General features: G+C 46.1%; 1 protein-coding gene across 1 annotated transcript in view; it reads left to right on the forward strand.

Moving 5' to 3' along the window:
* The first annotated feature begins 369 nt into the window (after positions 1-369).
* Positions 370-27,995, forward strand: part of LOC311222677 (integrin alpha-2-like) — a 109,085-nt gene continuing 81,459 nt past the window's right edge. Inside the window, exons 1-6 of the mRNA XM_084307276.1 lie at positions 370-462; positions 818-932; positions 1,973-2,100; positions 12,446-12,594; positions 23,406-23,556; positions 26,340-26,505. Coding sequence (XP_084163402.1) covers positions 412-462; positions 818-932; positions 1,973-2,100; positions 12,446-12,594; positions 23,406-23,556; positions 26,340-26,505 — 760 coding nt within the window. The 5' untranslated portion in view covers positions 370-411. The remainder of the gene's footprint in view (positions 463-817; positions 933-1,972; positions 2,101-12,445; positions 12,595-23,405; positions 23,557-26,339; positions 26,506-27,995) is intronic.

Genomic DNA, 27,995 nt, shown 5'->3' on the forward strand with positions numbered 1-27,995 from the left:
CTGTTCCACTGTGACTTGTTTATAATATAATTATATTACTGTTCCACTGTGACTTGTTTATAATATAATTATATTACTGTTCCACTGTGACTTGTTTATATGATCATAGTATAACTGTTCCTCTGTGACTTGTTTATAAGATCATGCTATTACTGTTCTATTGTGACTTGTTTATAATACCATGATATTACTGTTCCTCTGTAATTTGTTTATAAGATCATGGTTTTACTGTTCCACTGTGACTTGTTTATAAGATCATGATATCACTGTTCCACTGTGACTTGTTTATAAGATCATGATATCACTTTTCTACTGTGACTTGTTTGTGAAGCTACCGCTAACTGAACACCTTTTATTAATGTCCTGACAGACTCCATCACAATCCCAAATGTGAATAATATCAACACGTACATGAGTCTAGGTTTGACTCTTGCACGGATACCCTCAACTAGTTCTTTAATGGTAAGTGTGTGTGCGTGTGTGCGTGTGTGCATGTGTGTGTGTGTGTGTGTGTGTGTGTGTGTGTGTGTGTGTGTGTGTGTGCATGTCTGTTTGTGTGTTTGGTTGTGAAAGGCAATTAAAACATTTTCTAAGCTATGGAAAAGAGGTGCTTTCTCTCTGTATGTGTGTGTGTGTCTGTGTGTGTGTGTCTCTGTGTGTGTGTCTGTCTGTCTGTCTGTCTGTCTGTCTGTCTGTCTGTCTGTCTGTCTGTCTGTCTGTCTGTCTGTCTGTCTGTCTGTCTGTCTGTCTGTCTGTCTCTCTCCGTCTCTCAGAACTGAGCATCTTAAAGTCTCTTCACTCTTCTTCTGTGGTGCAGACATGTGGTCCTCTGTGGGGACAGCTGTGTGGCAGTCAGGACTACTACCCCGGGGTGTGTACATCTATCAGCTCCCTCTTCCGACCAGCGCCTGCCTTCTCCCCTGCTCTCCAGAGTATGTTTTTTGGGACGCTCAAGTTAGCGGTAACCATTCTGGCTACAGTTCATTCCCAACATTCTCACACGTAACCCTTTCACTGCCACACTACCGAACGGTTAACCCTTTCACTGTGACAACACAGAAGGTTAACCCTTTCACTGCCACATGACAGCAGATTAACCCTTTCACTACCACACTACAGAAGGTTAACCCTTAACTATCACACTACAGATGGTTAAAGGGTTAACATTCCATCGAGGGGCATTGCTGCCAGCAACAGTACTTGAATTATAAATGTAATAAACGTAGTACTGTCTTCTGAATTTATTTTATGAAAGATGAAGCTACTGAAATTCTAGTTTAACCAATTTTGCCGCTGTGTAGAATCTCACCGCTGGGATTGAGAAGTGTCCACGTTTTACGTCATTATATCTATCATCTCATCAACATTCACCTGTAAGTTTGACCTCATTATATCTATCATCTCGTCAACATTCACCTGTAAGTTTGACCTCATTATATCTATCATCTCGTCAACATTCACCTGTAAGTTTTACCTCATTATATCTATCATCTCATCAACATTCACCTGTAAGTTTGACCTCATTATATCTATCATCTCATCTACATTCACCTCTATGTTTTACCTCATTATATACATAATCTCATCTACATTCACCTGTAAGTTTGACCTCATTATATACATCATCTCATCTACATTCACCTGTAAGTTTGACCTCATTATATCTATCATCTCGTCAACATTCACCTGTAAGTTTTACCTCATTATATCTATCATCTCATCTACATTCACCTCTATGTTTTACCTCATTATATACATCATCTCATCTACATTCACCTGTAAGTTTGACCTCATTATATACATCATCTCATCTACATTCACCTGTAAGTTTTACCTCATTATATCCATCATCTCATCTACATTCACCTGTAGGTTTGACCTCATTATATACATCAGCTCATCTCATCTACATTCACATGTATGTTTTACCTCATGCATCTCACCTGTATGTTTTACCTCATTATATCCATAGCTTGTGGCGGCCCTATGGATATTGCGATTGTTTTGGACGGCTCCAACAGCATTTATCCTTGGACTCCAATGAATGAGTTCCTCAAGAAGCTCATCCCAGCGCTGGACATTGGGCCACAAAACACCCAGGTACGTCCAGAGGCTACAGCCCACACGCTGCCTGGACAGGACCTTTCATTTTCACAGCAATTTGAATAGAGGTGGGGCATAAACTTGAGACTGTTACGATGCAGGTATGCAATTCGAGTTCCAATAGTAGAGGAAGGAAATGAGACGGAGATGTGGTTTGCTCTTTCCTCAGTAGGGTGTCTTTTAATAGCAAGAACACTGAGCAATGCAAGGAAAGCATTTGAAAGACGCCGGGCGTCAACTGAGAGTAAAGACCAAAGGTAAAGATAATTGTTAACAGCAACGAGAAGGTAGAACGTAAGGTTATGTATATAACCAAGTTCTGTGAGTTATGGTGCGCTCAGCACCAGTTGCACTGTACTTCACTTCGTGCACATGCACTGAATAAAAAATTCCACCATGTACCTTTACATCCCAACATTCGTCTGACCACACCCCCATCCACTTACCTTCATAAGCAGGTGTGTGGTCACCTACTCGCCTCCTTCCCAAACTTTCACCACAAGGCGAGATCAAGGGCCGCAGCGGCGTCCTGGTGCTGAGCGCACCATAACTCACAGAACTTGGTTATATACATAACCTTACGTTCTGTTTCGTTATGGCTTCGCTCAGCACCAGTTGCACAACAGGAGCTGAGCGGGAGCCATAGCCGGACAAATGTACCCCGCTGAGGCCCCCCACAACCATCAGACCGGGGAGGACCGAGCCCCCCGACCCTCCCTAATGGAGGATACCCCCCCTATTGGAGGCTTACGGGAGGGAGACGGATCCGACCGGGCGAAGAAGAACTCAAGTAACTCAACGCACAGGGTGAGCAGACCGTGGCTTGACCCCACGACTACACACACGCACAACCCGCATGCCACCAGGGAACGAACGGAAGGAACAAACCTCGTTACTGCCCCCCAAAATCACAGGGTCAAGAGCAACCCCAACCCCATGGCAAGGCCGTAGCAGTGGAGCGCGAAGGAAGACCCAGTCCCACTGAAGGGACTGGATCCCCTGGAAAAAGGGGGCCTGGAGAGGTCAATGACACCAGGCATCAAGACCCCACCAGGTGGTCACTTAGTGACACCGCCCCCCACATCGCCAGTGTATTCGGATAAGGCCCCTCCAAGAGCGGGCCCTTTCCCCCCAATAGCACACCGCCTGGCACACTGACCCTGCAGAACAGGCAGTCAGCATGGCCGTAAGCACTTAAAAGGTTAACCAATGGAAGCAGGCAGCGCACCGGGGAAACCAGGCAGCAGGCTGTAACCTGAGCCTGGAGCACTGCGGACGAGACAGGCGCCAAAGGAGTCAGCTGAAAACAGCCCCTCCGGCGGAAGGGGCGTATGTTGGCGTTGTTGATCACCATGACAAAGCCTCCATTAAAAAAAAAACCACCCAGAGGGGTCGAGGCAGAGAAGGCTGACATGATTGGCAGACGTCATGAACGTGCAGGGGCACACTCAACCGGGTAACCCGGGAGTTGACTCTGCTCCAACACACCAGGGAATCAACCACCCCCTTGGTACCATATGCGGTGGTTGTTCCTATAACCCCTCAAGAAAAAGGGTTATCCCAGGTCTACGGTATCAACGAAACTTTACTTCGGACCGGGCCCGGCGGCTCGCGAAGCACACAGGGTTACCAGAGGAGGTCCAGAAGACCACCCCAACAGCCCTCTCTCCGCCATGCGTGAGAGAGGAGCGAAGAAAAGAGAACCAGCCCCTTATGATTGTGCCAGGTACAAAAGAGTACCCAACAAGGGTCTCCATAACGCCTAACCTTGTGACACCCCGGGCCGACCCGGCATTTTCCCCCCGAAAAAAGCCCAAGTCCCTCAGGGTACCAGAACAGCAGATCTGCATCCCCGGCGGACAAACGGGTTAACTGACCTGGACCAGCGTGACCAGAACCAGTCCCGTGCCCTAACCACGCCGACATGCCTACTCCGGGAGAAGGGGCAGATATGCGTGTCGATCAAAAAACATGAAAAGAGGGCGCCACCCAGACGGGGCGGTGTGAACCGTGCTCGGTGGCCCACCCCAAGGGCGTGAGACCCCTCTACCTATGTTCTGATCTATTCCGTTAACATCCCCCAGATATGAACGAGAATCCATCGAGAACCAGTAACAGGTTCTTGGAAGAGGACAAAACCTCCATCCCAGTTGCTTTATAAAAACGCTGTTTTAACAACAAGCAACCAAGGCGTACTAGCTACCCGCATGATTCTTATCAGAAACACCCCGAGCTAGCACCATGCATGCGTCGGGACACAACCACATCAATGAACAGGCTAATTTAGACCCTTTATTGAATCCTCAAGGCGCCTGGGAGAACGACAAGAAGGGTGTGGTGCTTCCTATACACTCTTTTATTAAAAAGAAAAGAAGCACCGACTGACATGAATCCCATTTGACACAGCTGAGGACAAAAACTGTTCACATTTTTATATCCAGTCACCCCCACCACAGATGATTAGATGGAACTCCCCAGAGAGACTTCCCACGTGAGTCATAGAGTGAAAAAGCCATGGCAATCTTGAGTCATGTGACCAACCGACTCAAGTTACACATATATCGAGCGTAGTGGAACCCACGCTCTATCCCGACACTTTGACAACAACAGACCGCACATACAGGTCTAACTCACGGAAGCCATCGTCAATAGCAACGTGCGTAGTGACGTGTGCTATGACGGGGGGAAACCCAACACTCAACGCCTGTTTAATAGGAGCAGAGTCAGGGAAACCCTTCCCCCCCCTCCCCCCCCTCCCTGCCAAGTCGCCTAACGGCTTGGCCCTGACTGGACTGACAAGAGATGAATAAACCCCCTGACCAATCAGAAGAGGGAAGGAGGGGTTTATCCGGTACCCCCTCACAGGCCCTTCCCTTGCACACAACAACTTTAGCACACGATACCTTTAGTAGCAATGCTAATGAATAGCGCAAGCTAATACAATGCATGCTAACCACAGACAACTGTGAACAGGGTTTACAACAAAACCAAGTTGCGTGTGTGTGTGAATCCTACACCCGCATCCATGTTGAACATAGAAAAACACTGATAGAGAGAGCGAGAACGGCTGAGGCGTGGTACGTGTTCATACGAGCATTACTGCAACCAACACAACAGTGTTGTAGCTCAACATTACTTGTGTAAGCAACAGAACATACAAGTAACCTCTACCTTTATGTGGAGACTCAGGCCGAGGTAGAAAAAACCCTTTTTCAACCGAGTGCAGGCTGCAGACCTTGCTTAAGCTCTTAACATGAACGTAACCCTCCTATCAACCCATACTAGTGAAGATTCACACTTTGCAACCCCATCATATGTTTGGTGAAGAAACACACAGTTTGTTAACAAAAAATACAGTCCCCCTTTAGAGGGGACTTTTTATTTCTGAACAAATCATATGGTAAGGCCGGGAAGGGAAAACAGAGGGGACCACAGGGGAAAAAAGTCACTGGGTCTAGCGGCGCCTGCCGCCTCGAGCCGCTCGGGATTTGCCACCCCGGGGAGCACCGGAGGGACGGTAAGCAATCGGCGGCTGGTCTCGACGGTCCCTACCGTCACCTCCGGGCGTAGATGGGCCGGCTGTAGCGGAGTTGCCAGGGCGCGCACTTTCCCAGCGGCTATGGCCTGCAGCTGAGTCAGATGCAGGATAGCTCCTGCCGCCTGGAAGAGCTGGTCATGTTGTACATCACTCTGCTCCATGCCGCCCGTCAATATCCCGGACATGAATCTTGCCAGCTGCGCGATGTTAGACACGGCAGCTAGAGATTGTGTTCCGGAGATAAATGACTGGTCGCTCCAGTATGCCAACCGCCTAGTCGATTTCCCTTGAGGAACCGGCTTCTGTAACGGCTCCCACACCACCTCCGGACAGAGGAGCGCGGCCATCGGCCTATCAAGCTGTGGCATGCCCTCCCTCATACCGTCGACCAAACCCGCCACCCGCGTAACTTAGGCGGGTACGTAGGCGGGGGCGAGGCCTATGATGTGGGACACCACCTGGCCCTGACAAACATAGGCCCCCATTGAGGGGAAAAATGGGTAGACAATGTCCACCCCTCTCACCGGGCGACGCTGCCATAAATGACCTATAAGATCATCAGGGACAGGAACAGGCAGTGGCTGCGGCAGCGGCACGCCGTTTGCGACTGCCGCCACCGCCATGAGCTCGGGAAACAAAGCCTGCAGTTCCCCCTGCAGACTTTCCTCCACCGAGCCCGCATCCCTCACATACAGCAGGCTTCCACTGGTCAAGGAGCCACACTCCGATGTGGCTGATAGCAGGGCATCCCGCCGACGAGTCAGAGGTTCTTCTCCAACGTCTTCAAACGAGGCGCCCCAAGGAGACATCTCACCCCCCTCCAGTGTTACCTGGACGGGCGGGATACCTGTCTCCACCGGGCCTTCAAATAAGAACTTGTCCGCCTCTACCATGTAATCCTCTGTTTCCATCGGGCATGTAGAGACCGACGCATCCTCACTGGGCTCCAGCAAGTCACCAAACCCGGGCCGTTCGCGTCTGCAAGCCACCATCTTGCGACGGGAGCGAGCCGACGCAAAAAGTTTGCGTCTCAAATCCCCTGGAACCAAAGGAACCGGCCGCCCAACAGCGGACGATTCCTCGGAAACAGAGGAACCAGAGCCAGAACCAGGCCATCGCATAGGCGACGGCACCGGTGCACCAGCTCCTTGGAGAGGCAAACTACCCATCGGACGCCTACCGGGCGTGGCTGTCAACCACGAGAGAGGCAACAGCCCCGCTCCAGGACGTACGACGGAGGCGGAAATGGAGAACCGCTGGTGGAGAGTGGCGCTGCGAACACGACTCTCCGGAGTAGACATTATTCTATCGAATATATGAGAGAAGAAAAAAATAAGCACAATGTAAACACGTCTCAACTTTCTTCAGCTAACAACCTCGTCAAGTGGGGATCTGACCGAAGGCACTTCCTTGTGGTGAAAGTGAAGAAGGAGGCGAGTAGGTGACCACACACCTGCTTATGAAGGTAAGCGGATGGGGGTGTGGTCAGACGAATGTTGGGATGTAAAGGTACATGGTGGAATTTTTTATTCAGTGCATGTGCACAAAGTGAAGTACAGTGCAACTGGTGCTGAGCGAAGCCATAACGAAACAGAACAGGTCCTTTCTCCGTCTGCACGCAGGACAATCTGAAGACTCGACAAGGAGAGAAGGAAACAGTAGGTCAATATAAAGCCACATTCCTGACATTCCAATGAATCAATTAGTGACGGCAAGATGACAGCCAGTGACAGCAACCAGTGGTGACAGTTCAATCAGTGTAATGACAGCGAACCAGAAGTGACCAACAATGAGTGCAAATACCAACCACCAGGTGAAGAACTCCAGAAAGACAGTAGGGTTCCTAAGCCTAGAAACCCAGAACGTTACAGAGACAATTCACCTACACAAGGCAAGATAAGACACGGTAAGATATGATCAAATAAGATAAGATATTCCTGTCTTGATCTCCTTGGGGAAAATTTGGGCATCATAGCAGCATGGGGGAGGGAGGATGGGGGGTATGGGCATGGTAATAGAAGAAAGAAACTAAATATAGGCAATACAATTCAATCTGAATATAAAAATATGAGAAAGTGATGGGGGTCTGTATGCCCAATCGGTAATTCCAGATGGGATATTGGGTCAAACTGCAGTGTGTAAAGAGCTTGATGAGATGAGAAGTCACATAAAGGACAACTTTGGTATTTTTCCATCATGTGGGTCTAAATGAATAACAGGGACAAACATGTTTGTAACTGGTCCAGTATTGAGGGAGATCGCTTCAGCCGGCAGCCGCCAAACAGGCTGCGATGTGATCACACAGGGCAGAGTACGTCCACTAAAAGAGCTTATTATTGCCACTGATATGCTCGGATTGTCATTATATGTATCTGACAACATTATGTAAAAGACCCCTACAAAGATAGACCTTTGTGTTTAGGCTTCTTCCAGGCTCTGTTTATCCATTTCACTATTTTCTGATGTTTACAAAAGAAGTCGCAAAGGGGAAATAAATAAAATAGATATTTCATAATCATTCATGACTCTACTGGCTTATTACAGTAAGTGATTATAGTGATTGTTTTTGCCATTAACCTGTCAAGCTTTTGTGTGTACTGATGCCAGATCAACACAATAACTTTAGCTGACATTACCTCCACTCTGTCTGCAGAAGGTCTCTCCGCTCGAACAGCATCTTTCTTTAGGAAGAGGTGCTTTGGTGTAGGATTTCTCCTCTTGGACTGGCAGTAGTCATCGGGGTAAAGTGTACAGACTGCAGTATACAATCCGTTTGTAGATCTTTATCTTTTCTTTTTTCCCCAACATTTTCTTGGTAGATCTGCGCTCAAACACAAACCATTGTTTTATATCTTTTAGATAACGCAATGCTTTCTGTGCTCCCAACAGTCTCATAATCTTACTCACCAACTCACTGAAGCTTCCACTGTAATGTTACTCTTCCTCACTGAGGCTTCCACTGTAATGTTACTCTTCCTCACCAACTAAAGCTTCCACTGTAATTGTTAACAGAATTCGGCTATAGGGCGACAATAATGTGGTCAAGAGGCATGGTTTCTATCTTGAGCCTGAACTGGCGTGGTTTCTTTTTATTCACATGGAAAGAGCAGCAGTAACATACATGGTCTTCTCTCACTGAGAGACATTGGGGGAGAGAACGAAATGGGAGTATACCTATGCTTTTATACTCGCCACAAGGTGGAGTACCTGGGTGGCTCCGCCTAGAGCACCCTCTAGTGGGAACAGATATATATGCAACTAAACAGTCACTGGTGGAGACAATTATATATGCAGGTAAACAGTTACTAGTGTAAACAGCCATATGTACAGTTAGACAGTTACTAACAATCCTACACAGAGCCTCTGATCTCAACAGTAATGTTACTCTTCTTCACCAACTAAAGCTTCCACTGTAATGTTAATCTTCTTCACCAACTCACTGAAGCTTCCACTGTAATGTTACTCCTCCTCACTGAGGCTTCCACTGTAATGTTACTCTTCTTCACCAACTAAAGCTTCCACTGTAATGTTACTCTTCCTCACCAACTCACTGAGGCTTCCACTGTAATGTTACTCTTCCTCACTGAGGCTTCCACTGTAATGTTACTCTTCCTCACTGAAGCTTCCACTGTAATGTTACTCTTCCTCACTGAAGCTTCCACTGTAATGTTACTCTTCCTCACTGAAGCTTCCACTGTAATGTTACTCTTCCTCACTGAAGCTTCCACTGTAATGTTACTCTTCCTCACTGAAGCTTCCACTGTAATGTTACTCTTCCTCACTGAAGCTTCCACTGTAATGTTACTCTTCTTCACCAACTCACTGAGGCTTCCACTGTAATGTTATTATTCCAGCAACAACTCACGTCTCACAGGATTTCAGAGTCAGTTTGAGCCAGACTGTAGTAAAAGAAGAGTCATCAGTTTACAGTTGCAGTACTGTAAACAAACTACTGTACAGTAAAGTAAAAATAGAAGAAAGGACAAAAAAAAGAAAAGCTTTATGGTGCTTTATGGCCAAATAATTTCATCGATGTCACATCTGTTGTATTTGTTTGCAAGAAAACATCTTTTGGAGTGCCTTATCCACCCCTGACACTGCTGGCCTGAAGGAGTGTTGCCTGCTCCTATGGACGGCAATCATGCACCTTCCGTTCTTTTTTTTTAATCCACTTTTTCTCCTCATTTTTGTAGTATCCAATTCTTCCCTCCCCTGTCTTGAATGTTGCTAGACTATGCCTCCCACTGGTCGGCTGTAGTGAGGACAGAAGCCTTGCATCACGTGTCCCCTCCGGTACACGAGGAGGCAGCCTGTCGCATATTTTCACCGCAGCAGTTCGAACTCTCAGTGGCGAGGAGTAACGCGTCGGAGGCTCACGCTGCCCCCGCTACTTCCTGCTTCCGCCGCACTGGCGTCACCAAACCGACCTGTAGGAGTCGCTGTCCACAACGTCCAATCCCCACCCACCGGCTTTCCCACCCTCTAACACTTGCCAATTGTGTTAGTGTGAATGACCGGCCAGCCGGTAGCAACCCCGAGAGCTGGGCTCGAACCCAGCGTCTCCTGCGTTAGTGGCGAGAGCCTTGCCCACTGCGCCAATCAGCCGCACTGCACCTTCAGTTCTAAAGTAAAAATAACAATTACAAAAATAATTCACAAATACACTTTAGTATTTATGAAATATACCGTAACAGACAGCAATATACATTTTACAATTACTGTAATTTTAATATACAGTTACTGTACAGTAAATTACACATTATTGACTTTCCGATTATCTCTCATAAAAATGATTATAATGGATGCCACCGTTGACCTGTTCAGGTTTGGCTGCACCACCCTGCCAGCTTCAGCCATTGTTAGACCTCATCGGTAGTCAACATTTTTGGCTCTAATTTAATTTGAGACAGATGTTCTTCTGCCTCCATGACCACGACCACAACCCTGTCCTTCGTTGCCAACCTCAGCTGTTGTCAGAAACTGCCATTCAGGTTTCTAAGCAGCCTTATATGTGTAACGGTTGTGACAACGTCACCTCAAACTTCGATGCCCTGAGTGGGAGTCGAACCCCGGTCTCCCACACTGCAGGCAGCAACACAGACCACTATACCAAGAGGTGAATCCACTTCTAAGTAATGGGTTTATGCATCTTTTGAGGATGTGAGAGTGAGTTTAACCCATAGCACCGCTACTCACCCCAGCCCTTCTTGACTGCGCTTCACGATACCATCCGTTACACTCACCCTCCCAAACTCACTCCACTCCACCCAAGGCATCCGGGTCAATCGGCACCATTGTAACGGTTGTGACAACGTCACCTCAAACTTCGATGCCCCGAGTGGGAGTCGAACCCCGGTCTCCCACACCGCAGGCAGCAACACAGACCACTATACCAAGAGGTGAATCCACTTCTAAGTAATGGGTTTATGCGTCTTTTGAGGATGTGAGAGTGAGTTTAACCCATAGCACCGCTACTCACCCCAGCCCTTCTTGACTGCGCTTCACGATACCATCCATTACATATGTAGTGGTGAAGAGATGATCAATTGTGTTGCAATGCTACTCACCTGGGCAAGGTTGTTGAAGGTAATAAGTACAAACACCTGTTGAATTGATTAGTGATCTGCATTTGTAGTAATAAGCAATTTAACATTCTGAGAATTGAGCAATTCTGAGAATTGAGCATATGATTTAGAGTTTGGCACACAACAGTTTTGCACTTTGAATTTCAGCATAGCATTTAGTACCTTAGAGTATGAATTTTGAAAGTCAGTTTGGCAATTTGCATTTTGAGTTTTGTACATTGAAATTCTACTGTGCAAAATGAGTCAAAGAAATCGTATACATTTTTTAACTTCAAATAATCTAAGATTTTGTTTGTCTTTCATAGAAACACAATCACAATACTATCACAGGGGTTAAGAGGAAATTATCATTGCATAGTCTCTTTTGGTAACAAGTATTTTGTGTTTGACCGCATTATTTGATAATGGCCTGTTACGGCAGCGGTAGCTGAACCCCAATAGCAGATACACAGGGAGAGAGAGAGTGGAGTGTTTTAGGGTTGTTTATTCCTTTCGAGCAATAGGTACCATGCGGTAAGATAAACAACACAGAATCTTTGATAGTGCGAGCAGGAGCACTCCTCGTTCTCCACAGGAACGTCCGGGCGGGCGGCATCTCGATAGACAGCGTAGGCCGGCAGCGGGTGGTCCTGGGCACAGGGAGAACAAATGTTAGAGCAAGGTAGGCGATTTAGAACAGAGCAGCAAGGTAGGGTACGTTCTCGTATCTACAGTAGGTAGGTTTAGCAACACTCGGACGATGAGTGGCAGGATCCGTAGAGTGTATATCGGGGCTGCTGATGAGCGGATCACTCTCAGCTGCGCTGATTGATGCCAGTTGACAGTGTGTGAATGCTGAGATAGGAAGCTGCCCATGTAAGGGCACGGAAGGAGGGGGAGAGAGGTAGGCCCGGGCCGTGATTGTGACATGCACCAATAATTAAACTTCAACGATGAACATATCCACTGTTCTGGTGCTGTGATAAACTTTTACATATACCATTCTCTGATTTGACACTGGTATTTTGCATGCTATATTACATTTTGAACCCAGAATTAGCAGTATAGCATTCTGTGTTAAGAGTTTTGTACATTGAAACTCTGATGTGAAAAATTAGTCAAAGCAATCGTAAAAAACTAACACATTTCCAGAGATACCATTTTGGTCTGATGTTTGTCTTTTTGGTCTGTTTGTTTGTGTTTCTGTGTGATTTAATGAGGTCATCTATTCTCATTCCAGGTCAGTGTCATTCAGTATGCAGTTTATTCCCGGTTTGAATTCAAACTGAATGAATATAAGACCAAGAAGGACTTGGTCTCTGCCGCCTCCAGGATCAGACAGATGACTGGAGATCAAACCAACACCTTCAATGCAATCCAATTTGCCAGGTTGGTATCACAGTGATACTGAATATTGGTTTGAATCAGAATCACTTGACGTATGGTGTATTTTGTAGGGAAACACCAGAATATGACTTGGTTATCTGATGAAACACCAGAATATGACTTGGTTATCTGATGAAACACCAGAATATGGGACTTCCGGTTTGCGACGTTCTGGGAACAGCCACATGAAAGAGCTCCCGGTCGCGTGTATGCTTTCTACAACGCAGTTGGGTTTCCGGGTTCCTCTGATTGGCCACTAAGCCCACGTGACCCTACGCTATTACGCCCCCCTTATCGCCGCCAGTTATCGCTTACGCCGCGCATGCGCATGAGCCGCGCCAAGCTCCTCAGCCTCCTCAGCCGCTTAACGCAATTTATACAAATGGAAGTATTGATTACGCCGTAACGAATCATTAAAAAAATATACCGTTAACACTTTCACTGCCACACACGAGATATCTCGGGTTTCCGATAGTTATGTTGAAAGCCACTCACGAGATTTCTCGTATTTAAAAAAAAAAAGAAATTTAGCGATCTGAAATCATATTGCATCACGCGAGCCTACCCGAGTATACCCGAGCGCCGCCGGCGATCATATGTGGAAAAAAGCGCCCCCTATCGTCTCCCAGATGACATAAGGGATTTTGGAATGGACTCAATGAAAATGGATGGGGAAAGAAATCCGGTACTCCACATTTTCCAGTTCACTGATCCAGCCGGGGTTACCACAGTTCATTCTGGAGCCTCTCAGCCCGCGGAATCATGTGTACTACTGTATCACGTTGGATCCATACACTTATCGATTTTTTCGAATGGTGATCAGGAATTGGAATATACCAGTTGGATACCATCTGATGTCAGGTAAGGAATCTATGTTATCAGTGTTAGGATAATCAGACTAATTTTGATGAAGATATAGGCTGTTTTGTGAAATGGGCTCTTTCGGTTTCACTGTAAAAGTCCAAGAGGAAATGAACACGGCGATTATCCGTGCGCGGCTCGAATGTGCTTGCGTGCACATATAATATTGATCATCCTCTAGCGTTTATTTGAAAACGATTCATAAATAGGCAGACGAATATCAACGTTCCGGAATATTCCAGTAAAAGACGATTATCATAGAATGGTCCAGAATGAACTGTTTTTTACCTCAAAACGGGTGCTTTTCTAAATGCTCTCAAACGGTAATGAAGCGATAAAAAACCAATCTGCCTTGACAGCACTGACTGGAAAAGGATTCTTTGATAAGCGACGGGCAGATTAGACACATAGCCATAATTTAAAACATAGATTAGGCGATATTAAGCGTAACATTGGCGCTGATGGTGGCATTGAAGCGCTACTTCTGGCGCCACCTCGTGGCATTCAAAGTGTTAACTGGAATATGTTGTTTCTTTACACATATGTTGGATTATGTAATTGGTTTGTCATGACAAACCAATAAAAAATCGCTACTTTACATCAGGGTGAACGCTGTTGGTGCCACCACCCACTTCAATGACAGAGCTCTCATATTTGCGAATGCATAAACTATATCTTAAATTATGTGTCATTCGCAACAGCGTTCACCCTGATGTAAACAAAACAAGTCATTGATAAGCGACGGCCATATTAGACACATAGCCATAATTTAAGATATAGTTTATGCATTCGCAAATATGAGAGCTCTGTCAATTGATAAGCGACGGCCATATTAGACACATAGCCATAATTTAAGATATAGTTTATGCATTTGCACATATGAGAGCTCTGTCATTAAAGTGGGTGGTGGCACCAACAGCGTTCACCCTGATGTAAAGTAGCGATTTTTTATTGGTTTGTCATGACAAACCTGATGTAAACAAAACAAGTCATTGATAAGCGACGGCCATATTAGACACATAGCCATAATTTAAGATATAGTTTATGCATTCGCAAATATGAGAGCTCTGTCATTCGCAACAGCGTTCACCCTGATGTAAACAAAACAAGTCATTGATAAGCGACGGCCATATTAGACACATAGCCATAATTTAAGATATAGTTTATGCATTCGCAAATATGAGAGCTCTGTCAATTGATAAGCGACGGCCATATTAGACACATAGCCATAATTTAAGATATAGTTTATGCATTCGCAAATATGAGAGCTCTGTCATTCGCAACAGCGGTCACCCTGATGTAAACAAAACAAGTCATTGATAAGCGACGGCCATATTAGACACATAGCCATAATTTAAGATATAGTTTATGCATTCGCAAATATGAGAGCTCTGTCATTTGCAACAGCGGTCACCCTGATGTAAACAAAACAAGTCATTGATAAGCGACGGCCATATTAGACACATAGCCATAATTTAAGATATAGTTTATGCATTCGCAAATATGAGAGCTCTGTCATTCGCAACAGCGTTCACCCTGATGTAAACAAAACAAGTCATTGATAAGCGACGGCCATATTAGACACATAGCCATAATTTAAGATATAGTTTATGCATTCGCAAATATGAGAGCTCTGTCAATTGATAAGCGACGGCCATATTAGACACATAGCCATAATTTAAGATATAGTTTATGCATTCGCAAATATGAGAGCTCTGTCATTCGCAACAGCGGTCACCCCTGATGTAAACAAAACAAGTCATTGATAAGCGACGGCCATATTAGACACATAGCCATAATTTAAGATATAGTTTATGCATTTGCAAATATGAGAGCTCTGTCAATTGATAAGCGATGGCCATATTAGACACATAGCCATAATTTAAGATATAGTTTATGCATTCGCAAATATGAGAGCTCTGTCATTCGCAACAGCGGTCACCCTGATGTAAACAAAACAAGTCATTGATAAGCGACGGCCATATTAGACACATAGCCATAATTTAAGATATAGTTTATGCATTTGCAAATATGAGAGCTCTGTCAATTGATAAGCGATGGCCATATTAGACACATAGCCATAATTTAAGATATAGTTTATGCATTCGCAAATATGAGAGCTTTGTCATTGAAGTGGGTGGTGGCACCAACAGCGTTCACCCTGATGTAAAGTAGCGAGAGGAACCCGGAAACCCAACTGCGTTGTAGAAAGCATACACGCATCCCGGTCATTGAATATCAAAAAAGGAAGTAAAACAATTCAAAGCGAAATAAAAAGTGACAATCCAAGGATATAAGAGAGGAGGAAGAAGGAACACGAGAAAAGGCGAGAGAAAAACGACCCCAGAAGAAGTTCAAAGGAGGGCGCAGGAGATCACTCAGGCTGCCATGACACAGTGGGAAGCTAACATGCAGGCTGGGGAAGCTAGCTTACAGGTTAGCGTGATGAAGTGTGAAGCTAGCTTACAGGCTAGCGTGACGCAGTGGACAGCTAGCATATGGGCCGGCATCCAAGCTGAAATGCAGAGCGTGTTGGCTAACCAACAGGCTAGCGCAGTAGCTAACCAGGAGCTACAAGCTAGCATCGGGAGACAGCTAGCATACAGGCTAACACACGGGCTAGAGCGTTACCTACACAAGCTATCCAAGCTAGCACACAGAACATCCAGGGCGAGATAGCGGAGCTTCAAGCTAGCAACGCAATAGCTAACCAAGAGCTACAAGCTAGCATACAAGCTAACGTAATGGCTAACCAAGCTATACAAGCTGACATACAAGCTAGCATACAAGCTAACAAGCAGAGCATGCAAGCTAGCATACAGGCTAACGCAATGGCTACCCAAGCTAGCATGCGGAACATCCAGGGCAACATCGATGGACTCAGGGAGGAGTTGAAGAAGGGTCGGGGAATACAAGCTAACGTGGCGTTGGACCACAGCGAGGCCTGGCCGGAGAAGGAGCTGCAAGCTAACATGGAAGTCAACACGATGAATGTAGCGCAGCAAGTGATACAAGCTTGTGAGGCGTTGGACCACAGCAAGGCATGGCTGGAGAAGGAGCTGCAAGCTAACATGGAGCAGGGGATACAAGCTGATGAGACGTTGGACCGCAACGAGGCCTGGCTGGAGAAGGAGCTGCAAGCTAACATGGCCAACACGCGGACTGGACTCGATGCAGGGCGGAGTGTTCGGAGAAGTATGGAGGCTGGTTCGGGAAACGGACGGCCCCCGGGGGAGGGACAGGGAGACGCTGGATACAATCGGACCAATTAGGACTCGGACACCGAGGTAGGCCGGACCATCCGCACACGAGATGCAGACGCGGAGGCCGCCCGGGCCGGCCAAGATACGAACACAGAGGCCACACATACCAACCGGGATCCGAACACCGAGATCAACCGGACCAGCCAGAACTCGAATAACGAAGTCTCACACACAAGCAGGACTCGAGCACTGAGGTCATACACACCGACCTGATCGGGAGCTCGGGAAATGTACTATCATATGAAAGATAAAAATTCAAATAAAATGTTGGACAATAATAGGGACATTGGAGAATCCCCACTGGGAATATCTCCGTCGTTATAGGAGGGGCCCACTCCAGGAGAGCCTTACCCTCCAACCTGCCAACAGGGGTCAAACGGGGTTAAAAAGAATTACCTGGGAAGTGCCAATTGTCTTTAGTCTTCTTATATATTATTTCTTCAGAGTTATGTTAGAATAGCAGTTGCTTATGTGACACTGTGAATACTGTGAATATATATTTCATTTAGTTAGATAGTTAAATTATATTGACCAAATTGTTTACACTGCTGTGTTGTTTTTACTACCTGTACCCCCCCTTCCCCCATGCTCAGTATATTTTTACTGTATTTTTACTGTATTTGTTTCTGTATATTTGATTTCATTTTTATTCTATTTTACTCTACTCTTATCCTAGGCAACTTGATTGATTTGTGTTATTATTCTAATTCGTGACCTGTCCTGTCTAAATGTTTAAATGTTGAGCGATTTGCAGTGTCAAATTTCTATTCTATTAAATTCTATTTAAATGTGCACATGGACAAATATGAAGGACAAGAATTCAAAATGTTGGACATGAAGAGAGGCTTGGAGAACCTCCTTTGGGGGATATCTCCGTCTCTGGGGGGGGGGGGCTTCTCCAGTGGGAGGGCTGATCCCCCCCTAAACCGCCAACCGGGGAAAGAGTGCGAACCATATAACCATTTATATTCACATACTTTCTTCTTATTGTGGTGTTAGCTTTATTTTCATAAATGTATGTAGTGACATGGGAGGTACAGAGGTGGGCGGGCTGGGTTCAGTGGGGGGGGGGGTGTAGAGGGGAGGGGCCATCGTTCCGGCGGTTCGACCCGGGGGAGGGGGGGCCTTGCGTGTTGTGGGATTGGTGTGGGGTTCCTGGGGTCCTCGGCGGTCTGGTCACCGGGCCGGGGGGGCACCGGGCTTGGGGTCGTGGGGGGTCGGGGGGGCCATTGAGGTGTGGTGCTTTGGCCTTCTGCGGGCCTGGGCTTGGGGTTCTCATGGGCCGGGGGCCTGGCGGTCGGGCGGGGGCGGATGGGGGCTCTGGTTGCTCGGCTCCGCGCATGGTGGACCAGGATATGGGGGTGATCTGTTTCTCGGGGAGGAGGGCGGGAGGGAGGGGTTTCTCTCGGGGGGATCGGAGCGGCTGGGCTTTGCCCGGCGGGGCCCTGTGTGTTGGGGGGTCGGTGGGCGTGGGGTGGGGCACTCGGTGGCATGGGAAATAGCGGGCTTGGCTCGGTGGGGGGGAGTGCCATCCCTCGAACCTCTGCTGGGCCTGGCCCAATCAAATTCAAGGTACCCATGTCACTGAGTCCTCGACCCCGAGTGGGGACGGCCCTGGGATGTGGGGGAGCCCTGTTTCTGGGGGTAGATGGCGGGAGGGGGGGTCCCTCTCATGGAAGTCTAGTAGGCTGAGCGCGGCCTAATTCAAACGGCCCATGTGGATGTACTGCTGTGTTGTTGAAGTCATTGTAGGTATTGTGTAAGTGCGGTTTGTCTATAAATGTTAATAAAAAAAATTTAAGAAAAAAAATAAAAACAATTTATACAAAAGTATAAAGACAAGGCGTACAAGGATAACATGTGAACGTCTGTCGACTTGTTTCCAACATGGTCCCAAGAAGAATACAATAAATCACAAAGAAAGAGTTAAGAAGATAAGATAGATAAAACAAGTAGATAAAATAGACAACCCAATTTTCTGAAAGAGCCTCATTACATCATATCATGTTCCTGTTCTTCAAGAGTGGTGGCCAAGCACCCACTGCAACCTATTGTTGCAGATGTCGCTTCACACCCCTCTTGAAGACAGCAATAGTGGGGGAGTTTTGGGTGGCCCTGGGCAGAGAGTTCCACAGCCGGCGGGCTGTAGACCGAAAGCCATTCTGTGAATAGGAACCCTTTCTAGGCTCATAAACGGAGAGCTGCCCAGACCGTAACTGTCGTCCGTGGACCTGGCCACGCAGGACGCGTGAACACTTAAGGCAACGCACTTGTGCTTCCGCGTTTCTCTGATTGGCCAGCGGCCTCCTTCGTGAATACCAGCCGCTCTATGCTCGTTCCCTACGCCGGAGGCGTGAGCCTCCAACGAGTGACGCGTCTCTCTTCTCAAACGCCAAGCAAGGCTGCTCGCGGAAATAGGCTGCTCGCGGAAATGTAATGTTATGTTCGAATCCGCAGAATACGCATTTATCAAAACAACATATTTATCAAAACAACTACCAGATTCACTCATAACGTTATTTTGTGTGACAACACAGCCCAGCTGTCAGAAACTGTACATTGTAACGTTATATAACGCAACGTTATATAATGTTATTTCGCGTTTTTATTCATAACGTTATTTTGCGTGACAACACAGCACAGCTGTCAGAAACTGCACATTGAGGGGGTTTGAATCACTGTACATCAGTGGAGGCTGCTGACTGATTAACTACATTACCTGCTGTGCTGTAGGCCAAAGCAGAGGTACAGTAAAAGCACAGGTACAGTAGGTTACATGATTGATTGATTAACTACATTACAACGTGCAAGCCAGCGCAGAGGTACATACAACGTGCAAGCCAGCGCAGAGGTACAGTAGGGTGTTGTTAATGCATTTTATTACCTGCTGTGCTGTAGGCCAGCCAAAGCAGAGGTACAGTAGGTTACATGATTGATTGATTAACTACATTACAACGTTATTTCGCGTGACAACACAGCGTCACGTGGGGTCAGTTGGCCAATCAGAGAAACGCGGAAGCACAAGTGCGTTGCCTTAAGTGTTCACGCATGCAGGACAATGCGAGAGCATAAATAACTGGGGGCAGATCCATTTAACATTCTATACATATGTCCCAGTTTCAGAAAGGAGACCCTCTGCTCCACAGGGAGCCATCCCACCTCATTGAAGTGACATGGCTCAATATGGGTTTGAGGTGGCAGATTTAGGACCAATCGTATGGTCTTATTTTGGCTGGTTTGTAGCATGTGTTTACTTTCCACTGTAACACCACTATACCAGTACGTACATGCAACCATCAACTCCTCACTCAACTCGGGGGTGGTCCCCACCTCCCTAAAACAAGCCAGAGTCACGCCCCTCATAAAAAAATCAACCCAGAACCCCACCGTCATAGCCAACTATCGCCCTGTCTCTCTTCTCTCCTTTCTTTCTAAAACACTTGAACGTGCTGTATCCAACCAACTTACTGCTTATCTCTTACAGAATGACCTCCTAGACCCCAATCAGTCTGGCTTCCGGACTGGCCACTCCACAGAAACGGCCCTCATTGCGGTCACAGAGGCACTTCACTTAGCAAAAGCGAAAGGCCTCTCCTCTGTCCTGATTCTCCTAGATCTATCTGCAGCCTTCGACACAGTCAACCATCAGATCCTCCTCGCGGCCCTCGCAGGAATGGGAGTGGCTGGATCTGCGCTGACATGGCTGACATCATACCTCAATGACCGCTCCTACCAAGTGTCATGGAGAGGGACTCTGTCGGCCACCCGCCCCCTCCGGACGTGTGTCCCCCAGGGCTCGGTCCTAGGACCCCTTCTCTTCTCCCTCTACACTAAATCACTGGGTAACATTATCACGTCTCATGGCTTCTCATATCATTGTTATGCCGATGATACTCAACTCTTCCTCTCCTTCCCTCCCTCAGATATCCACGTCTCTGAGCGGATCTCAGCCTGTCTGTCCGACATCTCCGCCTGGATGACGACCAACCACCTCAAACTGAACCTAAGCAAAACAGAATTGCTCCACCTGCCGGCCAAATCCTCCCCCCTGACCGACCTCTCCATCACAGTCGAGAATGCAGCTGTGACCGCGTCGCCGACCGCCAAGAACCTTGGTGTTGTCCTCGACGACCAGTTGAACTTCTCTGCTCACATCGCAGCGACAACCAGAACCTGCAGATTCCTCCTGAGCAACGTCAGAAGGATACGCCCCTTCCTGACAAAAGAAGCCACCCAACTCCTCGTCCAATCAACAGTCATCTCCCGCCTCGACTACTGCAACGCACTGCTAGCTGGCCTCCCGGCCACTGCCACCAAGCCTCTTCAACTCATTCAAAATGCAGCGGCCCGCCTGATCTCAAACCTACCGAAGTCGGCCCATGTCACCCCACTTCTTAGGGACCTGCACTGGCTCCCCATTGCTGCACGTATCCGCTTCAAGGCCCTCGACCTAGCATACCGTGCGGCAAAGGGAACCGCTCCCGCCTACCTCCGGTCAATGGTCTCTAACTACACACCCTCAAGACCCCTACGCTCTGCATCTTCTGGCCGCCTCAGATCTACTCCTATCCAAGCTCCCGGAGGGTCATCAAAGACAAGCCGCCTATTCTCAGTCCTTGCCCCACAATGGTGGAATGAACTACCCATCCCAGTTAGGACAGCCGAATCCCGTCCAATCTTTCGCCGTCGACTAAAGACTCACTTCTTCAACCATTATCTGAAATGATAAAAAAAAAAAAAAAAAAAAAAAATCTAACCCCGACTAACCTTAATGTCATGCACTTGTCCTAATAAACGAACCTACACTGTAACACGCAACACTTTGATGAACATTGTTACTCAGCTGATAGAGTTATACCCTTCTTGCTGTCTTGTCGCACAGAACTTGTAAGTCGCTTTGGATAAAAGCGTCAGCTAAATGACTAAATGTAAATGTAAATGTAAATAATCATATTGGCTGAGGATCATGCAGTTGGCAAGCAATTTCATAGTTTCCAGTGTTTGGTCGAGGTCTGCACCTAGGTATTTAACACAGTCTCTGGACTCGACACTGAAGCCATTACAGCTGATCTCAAGTCGGGAGCATTCCTTTAATTTATGTTTTGAGCTGAATAGAATTTACTCAGTTTTTCCAAGGTGAATCGATAATCTGTTGTCAACTAACCATTTGTGAAGGCTTTCCAGCTCCCTACTGAGACCGGCTTGAATTTCTACTGTGTCGTCTCCAGACACCAAAAGTGCTGAGTCGTCAGCATACAGTAGGAGTCTGCAGGATACTGCAGACACCATGTCATTGACATATAATGAAAAGAGCAATGGAGCGAGGATGCTGCCTTGCGGCACCCCACATGTTATTTCATTATATGAAGATGCGACACCATTTATGTTCACAACCTGGGTCCTCCCAGTCAGGTACGACCTGAACCATCTCACTGACCCATCGTCCATCCCACAGGCTTTGAGCTTCTCAACCAGGATCTGATGGTCAACAGTATCAAACGCTTTCTGCAGGTCAATCAGAACCATGCCAGTTTGTTTGCCACAGTTCATCTGGGTTCGAATATGGTCAGATAAACACTAGAATATGACTTGGTTATCTGATGTAGATAAACACTAGAATATGACTTGGTTATCTGATGTAGATAAACACCAGAATATGACTTGGTTATCTGATGAAACACCAGAATATGACTGGGTTATCTGATAAAACACCAGAATACGACTTGGTTATCTGATGAAAAACCAGAATATGACTTGGTTATCTGATGAAACACTAGAATATGACTTGGTTCTCTGATGAAACACTAGAATATGACTTGGTTATCTGAGGAAACACCAGAATATGACTTGGTTATCTGATGAAACACCAGAATATGACTTGGTTATCTGATGAAACACCAGAATATGACTTGGTTATCTGATGAAACACCAGAATATGACTTGGTTATCTGATGAAACACTAGAATATGACTTGGTTCTCTGATGAAACACTAGAATATGACTTGGTTATCTGAGGAAACACCAGAATATGACTTGGTTATCTGATGAAACACCAGAATATGACTTGGTTATCTGATGAAACACCAGAATATGACTTGGTTATCTGATGAAACACCAGAATATGACTTGGTTATCTGATGAAACACTAGAATATGACTTGGTTATCTGATGAAACACCAGAATATGACTTGGTTATCTGATGAAACACTAGAATATGACTTGGTTATCTGACAAAACACCAGAATATGACTTGGTTATCTGATGAAACACCAGAATATGACTTGGTTATCTGATGAAACACCAGAATATGCCTTTGTTATCTGATGTAGATAAACACCAGAATATGACTTGGTTATCTGATGTAGATAAACACCAGAATATGACTTGGTATCACCAGAATCTGAAGAGACAGGTGGGCTTTCCTCATTCCCCTCAGGAAGAAGAGACGCTGGTGAACCTTCATGACCAGGGTCGAGGTGTTGAGGGCCCAAGAGAGGTCCTCGAAGATGTGAACACCCAGGAATTTGAAGCTGGAGACACATTCAACCTCCGTCCTGTTAATACGGATGGGGGTGTGCGTGCCTGCTTTGGTCTTCCTGAAGTCCACGATGAGCTCCTTGGTTTTCTAGGTGTTGAATGCTGAGCTGAAGTCGATGAACAGCATTCTCACACGGATGTCTGTTCTTCCAGTCAGAGGGCTTTTGAAGAGAGTAATGGCGGACGTCCAGGTGCTGCCAAGGTGATGGTGGTCATTACCGATGGAGAATCCCATGACGTTGCCTACAAGGACTCAGTTCTTGAGGAGTGTGATGAAGAACAAATCACCCGCTTCGGCATTGCTGTAAGTAGTGTTGGGAATTGAAAAGCTCTTCAGATGTGGAATCAATATTGACCAGTGATAGCAGTGATAACTTTTCTCATTGTCAGCTACTGTAATTTCCCCAATCCCAGAGTTTTGAGTGCATGAACTAGATCAGGGGTTCCCAAACTTTTCAGGCCGGGACCCATAAAATAAGGCGTCAGAGAGCCGCGGCCCAATGCACATCGTCAGGCTTTTTTTTTCTTTTTTTTGCCAGGCGACCGATTTTTTAAGCCAAATATCACTTCAATCCTATTAAGTTAGTTCAAGTTAGTTATTCATTTATATGTGCTATTTATGAGAGGGCTAACTTGTTGCAAAATAATAATGATAATAATAATAGCCTCATTAAAATACTATTGTTGCTTCGGTTGTTTTCAGCGTTTTATGTGCATAATCTGTTATTTAGTTTGAAATGTTCGTTGAAATAAGTAGATTTTTCGTTTTTGTTTATTTATTAAGTTAATATAAAACCATATTAGTCACATTTTAGAATACAATAGAATATAATTTTAGAATACAACTAGAAACACTGTCCTGGCCTGCTTCTAAGTTCAGTGGCCTTTTTTTTTTTTTTTTAAACCATCTCGCGGCCCTCCCGTGGCTGCTCGCGGCCCACCTTTGGGTTGCGACCCCGACTTTGGGAATCACTGAACTAGATCACACGTTCAAAACCGTGTTGTATGGGACAATAGACAATGTTAATAATGATTACAGTCATCACAGCCTTTAAACAGTGTAGTAATAGCGAGTCACGGTTAATTTAAAGGGCAATATTTTATACACATAATGTTGTTCCTGTGCCCCAGGAAAGTTCAGTTAGTATGTTGTTCCTGTGCCGGCCATCAGGACAGTTCAGTCAGTATGTTCTTCCTGTGCCCCAGGACACAGGGAACAAACTTAACTTTTTGACTTACCAGCCAAAAATTATAAATAGCTTTTTAGTATATCGCCATGTGTTATTATTACATATAATACTCTCATATGCTATTTTCAATTAATATCATAAACAACATAAGGAATATTAGCATAATTTTGAGTGGACTGAAGGAATGAGTCAGCGTTAATAGTTTTAAATGCAAATAATTTATTGAAACATAGAAGTGGGGTCGGGACACACACACACACACACACACACACACACACACTGTGTTTCAACTCACCACCCCGCATCATATTGTAGTCTGTCTTCAAACTTCCACTCCTCTCGAAACTTTTTTATATTTGAATATCAACATTATCTGTCCATCCTCAGTAATCCTCAGTTTACTATAATATACTCCTGTCCTGAGTCCTGACTAGTGACTCCGTCGTCTTTCCAAACGCACGCACACCCACACACAGGGAAGGGGAGAGTCCCCCCCCCCCCCATTTTCCTTTCCTCAGTGCTGTTCACTATGGCTCTGCCTCGTCTGATCATCAGGATTAGCTTGTTAGCTTACGTTAACGTTGTAGTGATTGGTACATAAACGTTAATTTCGGGCGATGTGGGCATAAAGGAATGGCGACGGTGCAAAGCATGTAGCTGCATTGGACTCGTTGTGAGAAGAAAAAAAACATCACAGACTTATTTTGAGTCTGTAGGCGCACTGCTGTGTTAACGCTGCTGTGTTGACGCTGCTGCTCTGTTTTCAAGAAAGTGAAACACGGAGTGGGCGGATATCATATGACTCGCGGAGTTGCTAGGTTTTTCAAAATAAGAGTATCATATGAACCTGAACGTTGCTAGCTGCCGGAGCCCAGATATTATGACTGGAGCTGCGCTTGGGGCGGCAATGAGACCCGCACAGGATTTTCAAAATAAGAGTATCGATATGAACTACACGCCAGCTGGCGGGCAGACTATTATTTTTAGTCGCCAGACGGTAAATCTACACGCATTTGGCGAATGGGGTGTAGTTATTTTGTTCCCTGCCAGGACAGTTCAGTCAGTATGTTATTCCTGTGCCCCAGGTAAGCACCACTCTTTTGGGAAAACTGGGATGTACAATACATAGGGCTCTGACTCTGTGAGGCCATAATACTTAATTTTTCTGGTTGTTCTGGTTCAGATCTTGTAGTAACGCTAAACCTCTGGGGCGGCCGGGTAGCGCAGCGGACTAAGCGTCTGTCTACCACCGCCGAGACAGTGGGATCGAATCCAGCTGCGGTACCTCCGGCTTGGTCGACCGTCCATACTGACACAATTGGCAGTGTCAGCGGGTGGGAAAGTCGGTGGGGTGGGTCCTGGTCGTTGTAAACAGTGACTCCTACAGTTTGGTCGGGGCGCCTGCACAGCGAGGGAAGGATCTGGGGGAGGTAGTGTGACCCTTCCACACGTTACACTCTCCCAGTCAGAGTCCGCGCTGCCAGGTGAAAAGAAGCGGTGGGCTGGCTACACATGTATCGGAGGAAGCATGTGATAGTCTCCGCCCTCCCAGACCGACGGTAGGGGGTAGAGTGCGCAATGACCAGGAAGGGGATTGGGGGGGGGGGGGGGGGGAATAATATATATATAAACCTCATTTATATTAAGAGCTCACATTGTATGGCCTCATAACAATCTGATTTAGGTGGCGCTACACTGAAGGTGATTTCCACTTTTCCTTTTATTCTACTTTAATTGTCTGTTAATGTTGATGCACCAAAAGACCAAGACAAATTCTGTGTATGTGCAAGCTGATTCTGATATTTCCACGTTATTTCCAGTTTGATCACTGTGAGTAGCAATATGTTGCAGTGATGAATTAGTGCTGATGTCCTTTTTGTTATGACTTGGTTCATAGGTACTGGGTCACTACACTAGAAACAACCTAAACCTGGACAGACTGGTCGCTGAGATCAAGTCCATCGCCAGTTCCCCCACAGAGAAGTACTTCTTCAACGTGTCTGAGGAGGCGGCTCTCTCCACCATCGCTGGAGCGCTGGGCAGTCGCATCTTCAACATTGAAGGTTCACAAGCATTTCTTTGTCCTTGCTGCTGTTATACCATAACAGTGTAGTGGTGGACGTTTATACTGTAACACTGTAGTGGTGAACATTTATACTGTGACACTGTAGTGGTGAACGTTTATACTGTAACACTGTAGTGGTGAACGTTTATACTGTAACACTGTAGTGGTGAACGTTTATACTGTGACACTGTAGTGGTGAACATTTATACTGTGACACTGTAGTGGTGAACGTTTATACTGTGACACTGTAGTGGTGAACGTTTATACTGTAACACTGTAGTGGTGAACGTTTATACTGTGACACTGTAGTGGTGAACGTTTATACTGTAACAGTGTAGTGGTGAACGTTTATACTGTAACACTGTAGTGGTGAACATTTATACGGTGACACTGTAGTGGTGAACGTTTATACTGTAACAGTGTAGTGGTGAACATTTATACGGTGACACTGTAGTGGTGAACGTTTATACTGTAACACTGTAGTGGTGAACATTTATACGGTGACACTGTAGTGGTGAACGTTTATAGTGTAACACTGTAGTGGTGAACGTTTATACTGTAACACTGTAGTGGTGAACGTTTATACTGTGACACTGTAGTGGTGAACATTTATACTGTAGTGGTGAACGTACACTGTAGTGGTGAACGTTTTGTTATACAGCAACACTGTAGTGGTGAACATTTTGTTATACCATAACACTATAGTGGTGAATGTTTTATTATACAGTAACACTGTAATGATGAGCATTTTGTTATACCATAACACTATAGTGGTGAACATTTTGTTATACAGCAACACTATAGTGGTGAATGTTTTGTTATACTGTAACACTATAGTGGTGAACCTTCTCTCTACTGGAGATGGACAGTTCTAGTGTGCTCATTTTCTAAGCTAGCGTGGTAGGTAGTGATATCACATGAAACCAGATAACCAATGGAATCTATTGGTATCAGACTTGTTATACTGGGAAGGGGGCTAAATCATTCTCTGAAAATAGTTAACATTTTGGCGAGTTTCAAAGGGGTTCTTTGACCTCTTACATCACAGAGAAGAGATGGGTCTTGAGGTGTGATTGGAAAACAGTGAGGGACGCTGAGTCGCTTATGTCTTGTGGGAGAAGGTTCCAGAACTTTGTCCCCAGAACTGTGAAGGGTGGACTTGGAGGTGGAGAAAAGGCTCAGGTGGATCTGAGGGACCAAGAGGGTTGGTAGTAGGAGAGGAGGCAGGCTGAGGTCGATCTGAGGGACCAAGAGGGTTGGTAGGAGGAGAGGAGGCAGGCTGAGGTCGATCTGAGGGACCAAGAGGGTTGGTAGGAGGAGAGGAGGCAGGCTGAGGTCGATCTGAGGGACCAAGAGGGTTGGTAAGAGGAGAGGAGGCAGGCTGAGGTGGATCTGAGGGATGAGAGGGTTGGTATAGTAGGAGGAGAGGAGGCAGGCTGAGGTGGATCTGAGGGATGAGAGGGTTGGTATAGTAGGAGGAGAGGAGGC

This window comes from Notolepis coatsorum (assembly GCF_963971535.1).
Source record: "Notolepis coatsorum genome assembly, chromosome: 2".
Classification (NCBI taxonomy): Eukaryota; Metazoa; Chordata; class Actinopteri; order Aulopiformes; family Paralepididae; genus Notolepis; species Notolepis coatsorum.